Source organism: Thermobia domestica, chromosome 15 (genome assembly GCF_964235325.1).
Source record: "Thermobia domestica chromosome 15, izTheDome1.hap1.1, whole genome shotgun sequence".
Classification (NCBI taxonomy): Eukaryota; Metazoa; Arthropoda; class Insecta; order Zygentoma; family Lepismatidae; genus Thermobia; species Thermobia domestica.
The window spans coordinates 151,143,721-151,162,386 of NC_137468.1; the positions used below are offsets into that span (position 1 = coordinate 151,143,721).

At 36.7% G+C, this 18,666-nt stretch overlaps 1 protein-coding gene across 2 annotated transcripts in view; it reads left to right on the forward strand.

Annotated features, from left to right (window-relative positions):
* The window catches only part of LOC145671295 (carbonyl reductase [NADPH] 1-like), a 212,240-nt gene that overhangs the window by 43,071 nt on the left and 150,503 nt on the right, over window positions 1–18,666 (forward strand). The window contains exon 6 of one of the 2 annotated variants that reach the window (XM_081740262.1): window positions 12,607–12,741. In XM_081740262.1, coding sequence (XP_081596388.1) covers window positions 12,607–12,710 — 104 coding nt within the window. In that variant the 3' untranslated portion in view covers window positions 12,711–12,741. Of the gene's footprint in view, window positions 1–12,606; window positions 14,686–18,666 lie in introns of those variants that run through there. The other variant, XM_081740261.1, reaches the window with a different exon arrangement.

The window sequence follows — 18,666 nt, forward strand, 5'->3', positions numbered from 1 at the left end:
TTAATTCGTGCGGGTGGACAAGAGATGGCGCAACGAACGGAGCGTCCCACAGTTCCATGTATCCACACATGTGTTGCAAACCCATGTCATCGCGTATCGTTCGTAGTATAGGGCAGTGGATTAAAGCGTCAACACCACCAGTTTGTAGTTAAGTGAACATGGCGCAATTTGTGCCTGATAGTGTTTTTGCGGGGTGTCCTGCTGCATTACTTTAACATGCAGAAAAGTGCGACTGAAAGTCATCGTATTGTGGTGGAAGTGTATGGTGACCATGCTCTAGCTGAGCGAACGTGTCAGAAGTGGTTTGCACGGTTTAGAAGTGGTGATTTCGGCTTGGCAGACCAAGAGCGAGCTGGACAGCCAAAAAAATTTCAAGACGAAGAATTGACAGCATTGCTCGAGCAGGATTCGTATCAAACGCAGGAACAACTTGCAGCAGCATTAGGCGTTGATCAAACAACAGTCTCCAAACGCTTGAAAGCCATGGAAATGATTCAAAAGATGTCACATTGAGTTCCACATGAATTGAAAGACAGAGACGTTGAAAGACGAAAAACCATTTGCGAATTGCTGCTTCAACGACAGAGCAGAAAGGGGTTTCTGCATCGAATTATTACGGGTGATGAGAAGTGGATCCATTACGAGAACCCTAAACGAAAAAAGGCCTGGGTGAAACCAGGTGAACCAGGTCCATCACAACCAAAACGAGATATTCACTGTGCAAAGGTTATGCCGTTGCTAATGGTGGGATATGAAAGGTGTGGTGTACTATGAGCTGCTGCAACCGGGTGAAACTATGAATGGAGAAAGTTATCGACGACAATTAATGCGTTTGAAGCAAGCTCTGGCCAGAACACGACCAGAATGGGAGAACAGACATGATAAACTTATTGTTCAACATGATAACGCTCGCCCACATGTCGCAAAACCGGTCAAAACCTATTTAGAAAATGTCGGATGGGAAGTTTTACCCCACCCGCCGTATTCACCAGACGTTGCTCCTTCGGACTACTACTTGTTCGATTGCATGAACAACGATTTGATTGGACAGCGGTTTACTTCTTCAGAAGATATCGAAACATGGGTCTCTGACTGGATCGCTTCCAAGGATGAGGACTTCTTTCGCCACGGAATCCGTACATTGCCTGACAGATGGGCGAAAGTGGTGGCTAGCGATGGACAATATTTTTCTTAAGGTATTTATGTATTTTGTGTTTGTACTACAGCTTCAATGTGTGCGTACCAACCGCACGAATTAATTCCTAGACCAAATATATTTCAATAATATTAACATTTCACAAAATATATTCAGAAAATATCAAATATAAGGCTTCATTCAAGTTAGAATTGTGAAATTCGTCATTTAAACTGCTATTTAATAATAATGGAATAAGGATTTCAGCTTGCACTCCTAGGGAGGTGAAGCTAAATATATAAATTCCGTATTAAAAGCAAGTGTACCAATGTTACCGAAAATTCTACTTCTAAGGAAGCAATCCCAATAATATTGTGTCGGTATATAAATTGACAGCGATGGTGTGTGTCCAATCATCACAGGAAAACGACTGAATGGTCTGAAATAAACCTTCGAGTATAGCACTTGGTTCGAGCTGTTATGTCCTTTCACCTTCAGTAAAGTGCGCATCTTAACGGAAATGCGGAGATTCTGTATACGTCGAAAATTAAATACGAGGCCTATGCAGAAAGTGTCACATTTTAAAATGGAAAGAAAAGTAAAGACATTTTATATTTATATATATATAGTGAAACCTGTCTTTAGCGGAATCGAGCGGGACTTGCAAAAATTTCCGTTAAAGTCAGGTTTCCGCTTAGTGGAGATAGACCTTTCGTTTCTTTCTTTGTTTTTTTTAATACATGCTTATAGAGAGGCATATTGAGAAAATATATTGCTGTACGTACATTGTTAGATTACAGTACTTCTTTCTTCTATGAATAAATACACAAAAAAATTAAAATGAATACAAAATTTGCTATGCACACGTTTTCTTTATTTTTCTAATAGCCAAGCAGGGTTTTCTGTGTACATTGCTGCTTGGCTGCTTGACTTTCCGCATACACTTTAACCTGAGAAATTATACTAAGTGAATCAAAATCATTTTTCCGTAAGGCAAATTTTTGCAGTTCCTTTAAACTTCTGAGAGCATCTTGATATGTATTCTACTCTCTTCTTCGAACTCGGTATCGTATTCCTCTTCTTCCTCTATCTCGTTTTCTTCTTTCCGACATTCCGTATGATTCTTGATTAAGTTGCGGGGATTAAGGACAATTTGTGGGGGTGAATATGAGTAGTGGTTGAAGAAGGTCAACACTGTCCAGAAATATTTAACAAAAGAACGAACATCTTATCGCAGACAGTGGAATGTATATGTCTCTCAAAATGTCTAAACATCTTCTAAACGCTGTAGTCCGGAACTCAGAATTTTCCGTTAAATGTTTATTTTTCTTTCCGTTGTCCGCGTAACACAGTTTCCGCTTAATGAAGGGACTTTTTACACGTTTTGTTCTCCAAAATTCATGGGACCGTGAAATATTTCCGTTTAAGACAGTTTTCCGTTTAATAAAGGGTCCGTTGAAGACAGGTTTTACTGTATATATATATATATATATATATATATATATATATATATATATATATATATATATATATATATATATATATATATAAGTGCTGCCTGCGACTTCAACCATTCCTGTATGCCAGCCTGAAGGACTGCATCGTCATCAAAGCGCTTCGTTGCTACCCAGGTTTTATGTAGGGGAATAAGTGGTAGTCACTTGAACGAAATCCAGGCTATGTGGCAGATGGTCAAAATTCTCCCAATGAAGGGCCTGTAAGAATTCCTGATTCTGCTTGGCCGAGTGCGGACGAACGTTTTCATGAAGTGGCAGCACTTTTGCATTTAGTTTCTCTTGGTGTTTTTGAATTTTTCTACGCAGCTTGTGTAATGTTTCACAGTATTTCCCAGCGGTAATTTTTGCATCACGCTCCAAGCACCCGAGTAGAAGTAAACCTTCCATATCCCGAAACGCGTCCATAAGTTTTCTTGCAGACATGGTTTGCAAGAATTTTTTTTTTTTTTTTTTTTTAACTCTATGGACTGTTTTTTGCTTCATAATTAACATAACCGAAGTCTCGTCCCCAGTAACGATACAGTAAACGAACCTCCATCTTACAGGCTTCAAGGAATTTCAAGGCAGCTTTCATCCGTTGAGTTTTGTGTTCTGTTAAAATTTTCGAAGACCATCTTGCGCAAATGATAGATTAACTTTTGTGTCACATATTCATGCAATAAGCTCCGTGAAATTTGCGGAAACTCAAACGAAATCTCTGTTGCCGTAAAACTGCTATTTTCACGAATCTTGTTATTGATTTTTGCGACCAGTTCATGTGTCACAATGCTCGGTCATCCACTCGAGTCTTCATCGCGAACGTTTGTGGACCACCTTTAAACATTAGGCGCCAACATCTCACTCTGCTTTCATTCATCACACGTTTACCATAAACTTGTTGATGAATGTCAATCGGTTTAATGTCTTTCTGGAACAAAAATCGTATAACTTACCCCACTTCAAAACTGGTGGAATTTCAGAGTACTCATGTTAATAATGTATTATGAATAGCACAGAAGCAGTATTGATTTCACACGTCCACAGTTGGATGCGCACTGAACGGGCTGAAGTCCCTGCGCAATGTGGCAGCGCTCGCCTCGTCCCTACAGCACCACACCAAAACGTGAGTGACTTTCTGGATAGCCCAGATATCTCAAGATGCTCTCATGTTAGAAGAAATTTATATTGTATAAACTCTACTTAAAGAAGTGACCACCAATTTCTTCAACATTTTCGAAAATTCCGCTTCTAAAGGTAGTTAGGAGGCAATTTCTGAACTATTTTAATTTCTCATTTTATATTCATAAAATGACCGGTGTTGAAAAGTTTGAACTGTTTAATTGAACATAGCATTTGAGTCAACCTGATATTTTTTTTAATCAGCTCACATAAAAAAAATCAAAGAGCTCTCAAAGTGAAAATATATGCGTTCATGATCACACAACATCCGACGCTGCGTTGGCACATCTTGATTTGTGACTTTCCATAAGAATTTTAGGAAACCTAAAATGGATCAAAAATTTGCGATCTTGGTCAATAATTAGTTTCTGGATCAGGGGCCACAAATTTTTTTTGAATGGCTCTTAAATAGTTTTCGTATTTTGTATGGAATAAGCACATCGTAGTGAGTTAAGTGATACTTTGGGTTTGGCTACACTGTATGTAGTTCTCCAGATATAAAGCCTACAAGAAAATATATTGCAGGCCTGTCCATGAATTGGCTCCCGGAGCCGAAGCGTGAGCGAGCACGAGCGAGACAAGAACAGGTGAGCACTAACTTCGCCCCTTCCACTGCATCCGATAAGTGTTGCCAACCACACATGATGGCAAAAAACCTACGGCCAAGCCTGGTCAGAAATTCACACGATGTTGAAGCATTGAGCAGACGCAAGCGTGAAATGTGCAAGTGTACTCTCCCCCTCCCCATTTTAAAAGCAGTGACGCGAAAACACTGCAGGAAATAAAATTGGTACGTTTTATGGTCGAGGAAGACGCATGATAGAGGTTACAGTTAGCGTTGAAGTAACTAACAAATGAACAAGAAAGAAAGAAAGAAACTAATATTAAACATGTCAGCTTACAGACGTAAAAACGACTGCAAAAATCGGAAACTAATTGTTTCAGACCTCTTTAGCTTGCTTACACAATTCGTGACGTATTACATTAGCACTCGGTCTGTAACTTGTCACTCGCTTCACGTTTGCTAAGTTGTAAACGCCTTTCGTTGCTAGATTGACAGCAGAACGACTTGAGGTTGAAAATAATAATAATAATAATAATAATAATAATAATAATAATAATAATAATAATAATAATAATAATAATAATAATAATAATAATAATGGTATTATTATTATTATTATTATTATTATTATTAGTAGTAGTAGTAGTAGTAGTATTAGTATTATTCGGACCAAAGAGGGATGAAGATGGGGATTGGAGGAAATTCATAACGAGGAATTGCATAGTTTATACCGCTCACCTAACATTTTTAGGGTCATTAAGTGTAGAAGGCTCAGGTGGGCAGGCCATGTAGCCAGAATGGAAGAAATTAGAAACGCTTTCATAATTTTAACTGAAAACCCAATTGGAAGAAGACCACTAGGAAGACCTAGGCGTAGATGGGAAGACAATATTAAGATGGATCTTGCAGAAATAAGAGTACAGAGTAGAAACTGGATCCAGTTGGCTAAGGACAGAAGTTAGTGGAAATATTTTGTAAACGCGGCATTGAACCTTCGGGTTCCATAGGCCATAGAGTGAGTGAGTTAGTTATTATTATCTAAAAGAAATGTTCAAATGTTGTTAAGAGAGAATTACACAGAAGAACTGAGTTCCGACCAAACACTAATTTGCCGGAAGGAAATTCCAGTGCAGTCCAGCCCACTTTAAGCATTATCCGTGTAACCCACGTTTCATGTTCAAGACATTGGGAATAATTGTTCGTATCATTCAGTTGGAACGTTTCTTTCCGAGTTTACACTGTTACAGTAGGCCTACAACATTGTGACTTTCAAAATCATTTAGTAACTATCGAAGAAAGACAAGCGTGTAGCTTCAGTCGTTGATATGATTTAACATTCTTTTTCACTTTTAACAAGCCACCGGCAAGCAACCAGCCAGGGACAATATATTTTTCCTTATTAAAAAGACACTCCTTGTTTAAAAAAAAAAAAAAAAAAAAAAAAAAAAACACTAATGGTAGTCACTAATGGTCACTCTTAAAAATGGAAAATCTCTTTGGCTCTCTTAATATTTTGTTTGATTCTTTGCGATCAAAGTAACTTTAAAAGTGGAGTAAGAAATACTATTCTTCCTATTGAAAGTGTAATAGTGGCTTCTAATCTCCACAACCAACCCCTTGCTAAACCTATTCGTACACACATACATGCATAAGCTAATTTTCTGGAGATAATACTTAGATAATTACAAACAAGTGCTACAGTATTTTTTTTTTTTTTTTTCGTATCAACAGATTATCTCTCTTCCTAAAAAGCGAAACAACATAATACACCATAACAAACCCACACTCGGATTAAGAACTTGATAATATATATATTGAAAACTGGTTTTCCATTGGGCAAACTAGCAAATTTTTATAAATATAAGCGATGGTTTGGTTCCACCACATCCTTCTTTAACAAAAGAAAAGAAAAAAGAAGAAAAGGAACGTGCATAGTTTATCATTTGATTGCTGTTACAAGTTTGTGTTGTCTATAGTTAACGGTTATCACATTGTAAAAAACACTATACAATAAATGGCAATCAATTACCATACATACTTTTTTTTTTTTAATTTGGTAAGCTAGTGATTACCGCCAAGGTTGACAACACTTCCGCTCCTCTAAGGACGAAACCCGAAGATTCACGAAGCACGAACAACGATATTTGCACGTAGAATGCTCGTGAGCGCTCACGAGGAGAGTTTCCACTATCTGCTCGCCGTGGCCAGGGCTGATATATTAGATCTTTCGATCCAAATAAATAAATAACTTAAATAATTAATTAATATATGTAGATAGGTAGGTAAATATAGTGATGCTCAAAACACCAGAAAAATATGTTTTTTTCCCTGGGTTTAAACCCGGTTTTTTTTTTATTTTGGGAAAATGAGGGTTTTTTCATGTAACGACGAGAAAATATATTTTATATTATTTATCTACAGTTACTTTTGTTTATAAGTGTGTCTCTCTCTTGGTATGGAGAAAATTGCATGTTCTTTCGCAATATAATAATGGTGCCTTCCATTTCAACTCAGGCAATAACAATTATTAAATAAATAAATAAATAAATAAAATTATACCATCACCATCTCAGATATTGTTGAAACTTTTTTTTATATCAACTACACATGTTTTTAAGAAACCCATATTTTTTGTTTTGTCGAAAATTTTTCCGCCAAATAATGGGCCATCAAAGACGGGGAGTACAATTTATGAACTGTAGAAGACATGGAAAATGGTCAACTTCGGAGCCCCACCATTCAGCTATGAAGACAGGTAGTTATAATTCTTGTTGTGGTTGGCTGGCAAAAAAAGTCTCTTAAAAACTTGTCTAGTTGCTATAAAAAAAAGTTTCAACAATATCTGAGATGGTGATGGTACATGCTCTGCCTGAATTGAAAAGGCACGTAATATGGTTCTCATAAATTTTAATATTTTATGAAAATTAAGAAATATTTCTCAGGATTTACCACTTACGATGCTTCTGAAAGTAATCATAAATACAACACACGAAACAAAAATACAACACACGAAACAAATAGTAGCCTATGGACATGCCACGTGTCAAGTCAAACTAACAGTAAGTATCACTCAAAACAGCTTAAGTTAAACGATTTTTGTGTGAAATAAAAGAACACTAAGTAGTATATTGTTTGTAATTGATTGTAAATAATAATTGAGGTCTAGCTACGGATATTAGACCACACATATATGATTAATTTCGGGTTAGACCGGGAAGTAGTGGTTGGCTGGCCCGCACTGCTATAACTTCTAAGTCAATTAGAGTTGCTTTGATCTTAGTAAGAAATAGCAAAAAACCCAAATACTTTGTTAATACAAATACATTATTTTTTCCTGAACTTTCAATTACAGGAATTAGATTAGGTGAGATTGACGGTTAACGGAACATAGCTAGTGAAAAGCCGATTACGATGTAAATTTTTGCAAGGATCAAAAACTGATCTACCAACGTATAAAACGGTGAGGATTATATAATTTTCTTATGTACGAGGGGCAAAGTACCACCAAATCACATTTATCACATATCAAGTGTACTTTTAAGCAAAATGCACTTACACTTGATATAAACCTGAAATCAGTAATATGTAAATAAGATGGACTTCTTTACCTTTCCATAAATTTTGATTCTGAAAACTTTCTTACGGACAAAATATGCGCTTACAGTTTTTCCTTCAGCCATACTATCCATAAAAGAACAAATCTCATGCTCTTTTACTTTTCTCTCTTGAGTTTCCCACAAAGCTGTGGTTGGAGGTTGTCTTTGTTGCGGATCTAATTCAACTGTGGTGATGCAGTTCCACTCAAACTGCACACTGACAATGTACTAGAATTTACAGTTTGGTATAAATTTGGTAGCTTACTGTTTGTATTTTGTCCCTTGGTTTTGAATAGGCCTACTAAATAGAGATGTACGCTTCCAGCTAGTTTGGAGGAGCTTTCTCTTTACATTTTGTGGACTCCTGTAGCACTTGAATACGTGGGCTATTTTCTCCACATTTTGAACTCTGTAAGTCTTGGCAAAATTTACATTCCACCGATTTATTTCCTTTCTGTGTACGCTTTCCAGATATCGTCTTTACGCCGTCCCATTCTCAGAACTAAGCGTTTATCAAATATCATAAATAGAAATGACACTAACTACACAGCGAACTTTCACCTCTTGCGTGAGTGAATAGTTTCCATTATCACCTGATTCCAAAGAAGTTAAGTGACTAAAATTGACATAGGTTACTCTGGTAAAATCAATAAACACCAACTAAAAATAACGTATTTTTGCTTTATTAATGCTTTTAAAGAATGTCTTTTTAAAGGTAAATTATAGACTTTGTCAAGCTGCTACAGCATCATCCCTATTTATCCTAGGATCATGGTTCGTACCGAATTCTCTTTAGAATAGAATACCCTTTCAAACGGTATCATTCACATTTCCCTATCATGTCCTGGGGAGGGAAAGTGTGTGAGAAATCAGGATTTTTTTCTGAATTCTTAATCTTTTGAGCCTTTCTAGACCCTTCCTGTGTTAACGCACAATCTCAAAATCGACTGAAAAATACTAAGGGTGTACAAAATTTCAAGCTTCTATTTTGAATAGTAAGGGCGAGAAAAATATTTTGCAGTGAGCCAAAAACATCCCCACAATGTTCCAGATGACCCCAAATGACCTGGATGTAATATAAAAATTTCCGGAGATATCCCTATTTAACATAGGGTCATGTTTTGTACCTCATTCTCTTCAGAATAGAATAGCCTTTCAGACGGTACAACTCACATGAGTCTATTATGTCCCCAAGGAGGGAAAGTTTGAAGGAAATATGGATTTTTGTTGAAAAATCCCTTTTTTTAAGTTTGCCCCCCCCCCCCCCCCGATTCCCCCAGTGATATTGCACAGATCTCAAAATCAAGTGAAAAATACTAAGGGGTATACTGCATGTGTGTACAAACTTTTAGGCTTCTATCTTGAAAAGTAAGGTAAAAAATATTTACCAATGTGCTAACAAAATCCCTACAATACCCAAGATTCCCGTATAAAACAGAATCTTAGGTAAAAATTTCCTGAGACATTCCTATTTATCCTAGGATCATGGTTTGCACCTCATTCTCTTCATACCTTTCACATGTCTCCATCATGTATCTGAGGCGGGAAAATCGCGAAAGGGGATTTTTTTTTGAAAATATTTTTTTTAAATATTTGTGCCTCTCTGGATCCCCACCCCCATGTGTTAATGAAGAGATCTGAAACAAATCTGAAAAATACTACGGGGTGCGCTGAATGCGTGTGCAAAATCTTAACCGTCTAGATGCAAAAATAAGCCCGCCAAAAATAATAAAAAATAGGCTTTAAAAATTCCTTTGTTTCAAGTTGACGTCATCATACCCTATGTCTCGACGTAGGAATGCGTGAAAGCATACGCAACGTGTTCTACAATGCATTCAGGTGTGAAAAAAATAAAGCTATATTGGTACCATTTTAATCGAATAATGAAGATACTACACTATCATATAAAAATGATATAATTTAAAAGGGTTAATAAAAAAACATTTTTGGGGTGGGAAAATACGATTTGGGAAATTAAACCCGGCTTTAACCCAAAATATATTTTCCCTTCCGTTGGGTTTTTCCCCTCGCCCATATCTCTCTCTCTCTCTCTCTCTCTCTCTCTCTCTCTCTCTCTCTGTGTGTGTGTGTGTATATATATATAAATAAAGATTTGTGTGTGCGCGAGGGTCACATGCTAAAAGTACTGCTAAAAATGTAGAAATGTTTCAAGGAGAAAACTTGAAGATTTGTGTGTGTGCCGATTTCGACAAGTTTAAAATAGTTTGTTCACAATTATCCTTGTTTAATTTAAAAATGATTTTTGAGTGTATTAATGCAGCCAAAATTAAATTAGCATACCCTGGCGCCTTGGACTATATTTCTAAAACTGTTTTCTCCCCTTCCCCGCAAAAAATATAAGTAGTGTAAAATAATGTCAAATATATTTCTAGTTATTGAATGTGAAGGTTATCTTTTTTCACTGTTTTAATACATTCAGGAAATTTTATATTTTGGTCGAGCCATATTTTGATTTCATAAAGGGCAAAGTATCTTACGCGTAATGTAGAAGCGCCGACGTTAAATACAATACAATAAATACAATAAATTTCTAATAAAATAAATTAATTTATTTTGTAATATAACAATGGGGACAAAACCGAATTTTCCGGCTCTACGCAGCGTACCGCCCTAGACTCCAGCCTACTAAATGATAACCCGTGTATTGAGTACAATAATTCACTGGTTCTTAATGTATCCACAACAATATGATAACGAGGACATGAAACGTAACATGTTCACTTACTTTCAAAGTGTTTTCCTTTCCAGTGCGAAATTGGTGTAATATGTGCTCACCGAGCACAATTCACGGGAAGTCCTTCACCAATTTTTTATTCACTGTGTTCTCTTACACCTAACTAATTTTCTCCTCTAATATGTGTTATTTATTCTATTTGTGATTTACAGGAGACTATGCATATGGGATAATGAATTTTTTAACCCCTTTAATGGTGAAAGACCTTGACACTCCGAACGCTAAATCAGGGACAGCTTCTACGAACGCATTTAGTAAGGACTTGCACGTCCTCGGAAATTGCATTTAGAGACGCAATCTTTTGAGTCTGTTCGGGATAGTTCTGTCATTCTTACAAAATAAATAAATACATGAAAAGGAACTGGAGTAATTGAAAATAAATCCCTGTTAAAATGTTAATAGTAGTGGATCATGTTGTAACATCTCAAACCACTAGTGGCAAAAGAACAGCAGCATAACTAAGGGTGTATGGGACCTCCCGCGGAAATGTCGATAGCTCTCCTCTTCCCATGTTCATGAAGACATGTGAAATTTGTATAGCAATATCTTCTCTCTCTCTCTCTCTCTCTCTCTCTCTCTTTTTCTTTTTTTTTCTTTTTTTTACCTTGGATTTCCATGTAGTCAATCACTACTTGCTCATATTCTACAAAAATTGGACACTACTGTTGTTATTCCCAACTAGACTTCTTATTTGTTTGATGCGTGCGTATTCCGTGACTTTCCAGATTAACGATTTATAAATTTTCGGAGTTACGTATAATGTTAAAACAAGCTGTTTTTCCTCGACTAAGGAGTAATAAATAAATTATATATATATTACACACCCTGTTTCAAAAAGAATATACGTATTTCGAATGCATATATTTATTAAATTTTAAGACATACGAATATGAAATTTTACACACACGTTTACGAACCTCTCAAATTCAAATTACGGATGTTCAATATGTCCTCCAGCAGCGACACGAACAATATCCTGCGTCACTAATGTTATGGCAGTACGGATCCGGTTCTTCAACTCGTTCCAGGTTCTATGGGAGTGGTGGTACATAAACGTTGTCTTTAACAAAACTCCATACGAAGTAGTCACAGTGTGTGTAAATAAAGTGACCGTGGAGGCCAGCTGAGACATGCTAAGTCGCCAGTTCCTTAACGACCAATCCAATGGTTGGGTAGAGTTTCATTCAGATATTCACGCACTTGGCGACTCCAGTGAGGGGGTGCCCCCCTCTCGTTGAAAAATGAAGTTGTCTTCGTGCAGCCTCGGAAACAAGCAGTTTTGTAACAGAGATACTGTTGACTGTTAACCGTGTTTCCATTAAAGAAGAATGGGCCATAAACAGATGATCGGGATATCGCACAAAACACATTGACTTTGGGCGAATCTCGTACATGTTCAATGACTGCATGTGGGTTCGGTAGGCCCCAAATTCAAACATTTTGTTTACTTGACCACTAACACTGAAAGGCGCTTCATCATCTAGCGGCTATTAATATAAACTAGACTATGTATTCGTTAATCCAATAGCAGAGCCGAGGCGCAGCGGTCGATAGTTTGGACAAAATAATTCTTCGTAATACGTATATTTCTTTTTTGAAACAGGGTGTATATAGATCTACTTCTTACTGCTCTAGTAAAATCATCAGGTCTGTCGCATTCATATGCGTCTGCTTTCCTACACCGAAGTCGTCACATACTCTGCAAGGTGCTTTTGCAGGTACTGTGTGAAGACAGTTTGGACGTTCAGGATACAAGAAATAAACTTCCTTCCCGTATGACTTTTGGCATCTTGTGAGGTTTATAACTTCTAACAATAAGAGATATATTTTAAAGAAAATGTTTGAACTTTCAGGTTAATTGTGTTATCTATATTTTCCAGGGGCTGAAGCACCATTATACCTTGCTCTTCTTCCACCCAATGTCGACAAACCAAGAGGAGCGTTTGTGTGGTGTGATAAGCGTATTGTGCCATGGGATCAGTAGACGAGCTCTTCTGAAACTATTTTCGTATAAGGTAAAGTCATTATTTTTCCTGAGTTAATAGACTTTGGAATTATTACGTTGCTACCAGCGTAGAACTATACGAAAACCGAAGATTCAGTGCAGTATAAAAAAATTAAAGATTGTAATGTGTACAAAGATCGTTTCGTGGTAATATTTTTCAGAGTGAACTACAATTTTTATCGAACTTTTTTATATATATAAATCATTAGTTTATAAAAGGAAAAATGGACCTACATGAATATGTGTAGTGACTATGGTAATACTCAAAAAAATACTCATTGTTCAAAAAGCTCTGTATTCTCCAAGATTTAAGAATTTAGTGTACGCGGGTATAAAATTCTATTTTAATCTAGGCTTCAAAAATATAAATGTTTCATTAAACAAATAAATAAAATGTACTGGTTTTCTGTAGAAGTACGATCGTTCTTTATGAAGAAATTTGATTTAGAGAACCACGCTTTTTTATCCAAGTTTTAAATCTGTGGGAATAAATAATCTTGAAATTGCATACACATGAAATATTTAGGCCAACATGTAAAAGGGAAGCTGTCACATAGTTCCGATAACTACAATTATCATAGTTTATATTATCTCCATTTCAATACGAGCATAGCTGTTTGTTAAATGTTTAAACTATGTATTTAATTGCCCATAATCCAAATGGAGTTTGATTTTATTTGCTTTGATATATAAGGCCTTATTCGTGCCTCGTTCAAGATAGCTTTATGCGAAATTTTCAAGCCATGAGTATCATATGAACATTGAGATGGGGGGAAAAGTGCGATAGGGCCCGTGTTAAATATTGAAGCTTTAAAAATTTACGTATATTAAAATTTTGTAAAAACAATGGAAACACAAATTTCACAAAATTACATTGAACCAAGGAACTTCCAAACGAATATATGAAAATTTTTATGTAAAACAAACAGTAGAAAATCCTTTAACATAAAGTTAGTATTTTTAACATCTAAACAGTTTGTATTGTGTTGAGGTTTTCATAATTATTTTCTTTGAGTTTTAAGTCCATGTAGAATTTGTCACACATTTCTTTGTCTTGTTAGTAGACGTTCTTCTCTATTCTTTGTCGTCTTCTTGTTTAGGTTTGTGCGCAAGTGTTTTTTTTTTCTTTTTTCTTTTTTTTTTTCCGTTCAGCTATTCATAAATGATATAGCCGTAAGTTCGTAACTTTACGTTCAGCCTCTGCGTAATGGACGAGTTTGATAGCACGTAGAATTATTTTTTTTTGCTTTTGTAAACTTGTTTATTCAAACACACATTGTAAAAGAAAGTTTCTCCAGTTTTCACGCAGAAGACCGGAGTTGGATTCCTCGCCGCGGAGCCATGTCTTGTTACTCAAAAATGTGGACTTTCTTACAAAATACTGATAAAGAAGAGTTTGATAAATATTTGCTTAAATTGCAATGTTAATATTCAAAATACGAAAACATTTACTTTTGAGAGAAAATAGGTTATTGATTTCTCGGTAGTAAAAGCGGTTAAGTTAGATGCATCTTTTTATTTATATTATATACATAATGTTAATAATGTATATAATGGAATTAAGCCATTGATAATACATTAAATTTATATTTACTTAAAATATCATGCTTTCACGACGCCTTTGGTTCTTTAGGTAAAGTCCTTTCACCCTGTCGCATACTTTTCTTGCAAATTGTGAAGTAGGAAGTTCAGGATGTTTGTCCTTAATTTTTCTAACTTCGTCAGTTTTTTCTATCATTGAATGTATCTGAGATTTTAGGAATGTCTCCATTTTCAATATTCACTTTAAATATTTCTGCTAATATGATCCGTCCTGGATCACTAAAGCATCTACCTTCACTAAAAAGCATCTACCTTTCCTTTCTTGTCTTGGTTCTGGTGGCTGTAAATCATGAGTTTCCGCTTCCACTATTTCCGTAGACTATCTTCTTGGCTTTTCCCTCATTTTCCCTCATCATATCTGATAATGCAACGGATGTAGCCGCACTCTCACTGGGTAATGTGAAAAGTTTATATGTATTTTCTGCTATTCTGAGCGAGTGGCTCATGAAGCCAGCTAGCTTTCCTGCCCAATCAGGGGCTTTGGTGTAGACAGCAGTCACAGTACTTTTCCTAAAGATTCTGGAACTTATATTACTATGCAATCCTGCTGATTTCCAAATTCTTTGCATAGAATTGCTATATTGACTCACTGAAATGGGTCTTCCTGTATCCGTTATGAATACGTATTCATGGTTTGGTTTGTACAATCCGCGGCAAAAAACCTGCAACATGAGGATGTAAGTTTATTGTGAAACTACGCCTAACAGCACAGGGAATGAACATAACGTCTAAGTGGAACGAATCACGCCAGGATAAACTTCGGCCTCATCCCGTGCACACTTATTTTGGAGCAAAAGACTTCGTCATTTCACAATAAACTTACATGCTCATGTTGCAGGTTTTTTGCCGCGGATTGTACACATTTGTTACGTATTCGATGTAAGTTTCGATGTGTTTCTTAGTTTCCTCAGATATACAAATGTGTTGATCCTTTCCTTCCCATTTTATGCTCAGAAACTTCTACGACATACATTTTTTTCACGTTGGAACTGTCTTCATCTTGAGGAATGGTTTCAGAAGTTTCGCTAAATTGTTCTTGCATATTAACAATTGCTGCAGGTCTTTATGCAGTATTAAGCATCAAAGTAAGCAATAAATAATCACGTACTGTTGCATGCTCTGTTGATAATTTTCTCCAGCAATGCTTCTGCGGTTTGTTTTATGGAACAGTCTTCAAATTTTTGTACATCTCTACTTGTGATAGTGTTCGCTCTATTTTATTCACTCGATATCTGTCTTTAGACTTGAATGATTGCAGTGATCTCAACTATGCGTTAATAAAACCCATTTGATCTTCGTAGTTATTCCAGTTCATCCTTCTAGCTTGTATAAGATGCCTGAAAAATTTCTTTAGAGATCCTAGGTAAGAAAATACCGTTCCAGGTTCCTTACTTTCTCTCTGAGAGGTGACTAAATCTCTTGTTCACACCTTCGGATAATAGTTCCTCGATCGACGAAATATTACTCTCATGAATAATAGCTTTAACTCGAACCACATGCTGACGCTTATTCTTCGTATTCAAACCAGAACTAGTTTGAGAATTCCGACTTTGTAGATTCTGACGAAGAATTAGCTTTTCTAGACGCTACATTCTCATTCTCTTGCATTATTTCTTTAATTTTCCATTCCCTCAATGCGGAATAGTATTCTAGTCTACCTTTTTTCAGCTTATGTTTCTTTACTAAATGCTGGTCCAGCCTAAAAACATTGGACAAAGTTAAAAGACGACGAAAGAAATGTTCCATCGCAGGATGTATTTCCAAAGAGCTTTTCGGTAAACCATGTCGAATGTTTCTTGCTCTTTCAGGATTCCAGTTGTGAACCTCCCTTACATGTCTTGGCAGGTGAATAACTATTCTTTTACAGATAGGGCACTACTTCCTGTTTCTTTCTTTGAAAGCCTAAAGAAAAAAGGAAATTGTTACAATATTTTAAAAAGTAGCCCAAGAAAGATTAAATAACAATCTATTAGCTTAAATGTGAAATGAATCATTAACGACTAATGGAATTGAAGAGTACAGTAAAAGAGGTGCACTGGTCGGAATCATACGTTGTACGTCACTGGGTTACTGGTAAGGGGGCTAAAACCCTGCAGTAGCTATCTTGACTCTGTTATTGATCAGTTACACTCTTGTTGCACTTCACACGAGAAAGATCAATGTTGGGGTTCAGAATCACCTAGTTTGTATTTGTCACTGGATTACTGGTAAGGGGGCTAGAACCGCCCAGTAGAGTTTTGGTTTCTGATATTGCCCTGGTGTTTGTATCACTTCCCTGGGGAAATGTCACTCACAAGGGACGGAATCAATTTGTCACTGAGGTACTGGTAAGGGGGCTGAAACCCTCCATTACTGGGCTATATACAGTTTCACAGTAAGTGTTTATATGGCAGTGTTCTATATACAGTATTTACAAATGGTAATATTTATTCCTGGGAGGGACACTAATTTTCTTCTTGGCGAACTCCGCCTGCTCCGTGGGGCAGACAGCCTTCACGCTGCTTGTCTCTCCTTTTACGTGTGGCTGAGAGGCCCTGGTTAGCTTGGCCAATGGTACACAAGCTCAGCTAGGCGATCCAGGCAATCACGGTCGGGTGATTTCTACCCCGTCCGCGCTCTGGAACAATTACAATCTGGTTGCTACTGTAGATGTGGAGTAGACGCGTGGAGTGCTTTGTCTCTGCTGGCATGCAGCATGCACTTACTATTCTACAAAATAGCACTCCACAACACAGAACTTCACCAAACTTTCACAGTTTATAGTATAGATATTAATGTTTATTATGATAATGTTTCTAACACTATATTTGTTATTTCTACCACGAAGATAACGTAGAAAGCAGGAGCGGAGTTCACAAACGTCTCGCTTGTTTACATCAACATCCGGGTATGCTGGGTCCCTCGGTGGCCCGGCTTTTATCCATCCTCTTCGGGTTCTTCCGTGAGGTCCGTCCTCTTTCGGCGTTCCTCGGTTTATTTCGTGTCGGCTTCTTGTCTGCTATTCTGTTTACAATCAATAGCACGTGTTGTGTTGACATGTGCTTTTGTCGTGATGTGGGGATCCTTACAGTAGCCTTGTAGAAAGTAGAAGATTGCGTTACTGAGCCAAAAGAGGATCATGGAGTTTCATCTGTCAATTTCCTTCAGTCTGATACATTTAAAATTGTAAACCATTTGGTCAGTACGTTAAATATAAATTACTGTAAAGAGATTACCTTCAACCCGTTCAATATTTAGGCAATGGAAGGATAACCACATTTTCTTTGAACGTTCACAAAGAGAAGGTTAAGGAAGATAACAGATGTAGTATTTTCTTTTATATCTTTTTTCTATACATCTTATATAGAAGATAGTATATTATTATTTATTATTATTTTCCAAGAGTGCAGCCTGTTTATTTTCATAGAAGTTTTCAGCCAGTTGGTCTGGATCAGGGAGGTACGCAAGGTGCGAGTCCGGACCCCCTCTCTCCATAAAATCCTGGCTTTTCTTTATCAAAACCTCCATATGGTGAATCATCTCTCCTTTTTGAACTGCTTGAGATGGTTTTGTTTTTGACACGGAGTGTTTTGGATTCAGATTTAATATAGTGGAAATTGAAAACCTACATTTTTGAATCAAGACTGCCATACTTATACATCAGTAGTATAAATCATAATCCTTCTCAAGCTTAATTATGAAAATCAATTATTGCCATTGATTTAACTAAAGAATCAAGTTTCTCTCTGTCCTGGTAGATGTAATCTTGTAAGTGATAGTCGATATTTCCTAGAGGATAATGTTTGATTGACGTTACAAGCGACGTGACATCACACGTTCACATTTGAGGCACACAAACGTTTGGCTGCGTGACATTTGATTATTTTTTTGAAGTATATCTTGTTATTTAACACGTTAAAAGGTTTAATACAGATTACGTTAATATTATGTAATTTCTGCCAAATATTTTGCTTTGTATAAAGATAAAAAATTCACGCATCGTGAACTGCGCATGGGGAATATGGAAATAACGCTCCACATGTACTCAAGATACGAAGTGAGGTGGGTTGTTAGTCCCACGTTCGACCACCGCCTTTACCTTCTCAAGATGCCCAGAAGTAACAAATGCGTTTTGGTACTTAGTTTGATAAGACGCTGAGTGGACTTCAGTGTCACCCATGGGAACATTCCCAGAAATCTCCAGTCTGGCAGAGAAGTGAACCCGGGCCGTCCGATTATTAGTACGACGCACTACCACATGAGAAATTGAGTCAAGACTATTGTTTGAAACGCTGATTTTTAGCTATACATAAATACGACTATATGCGTATTAAGGCTGGTTTTCTGGTTTATG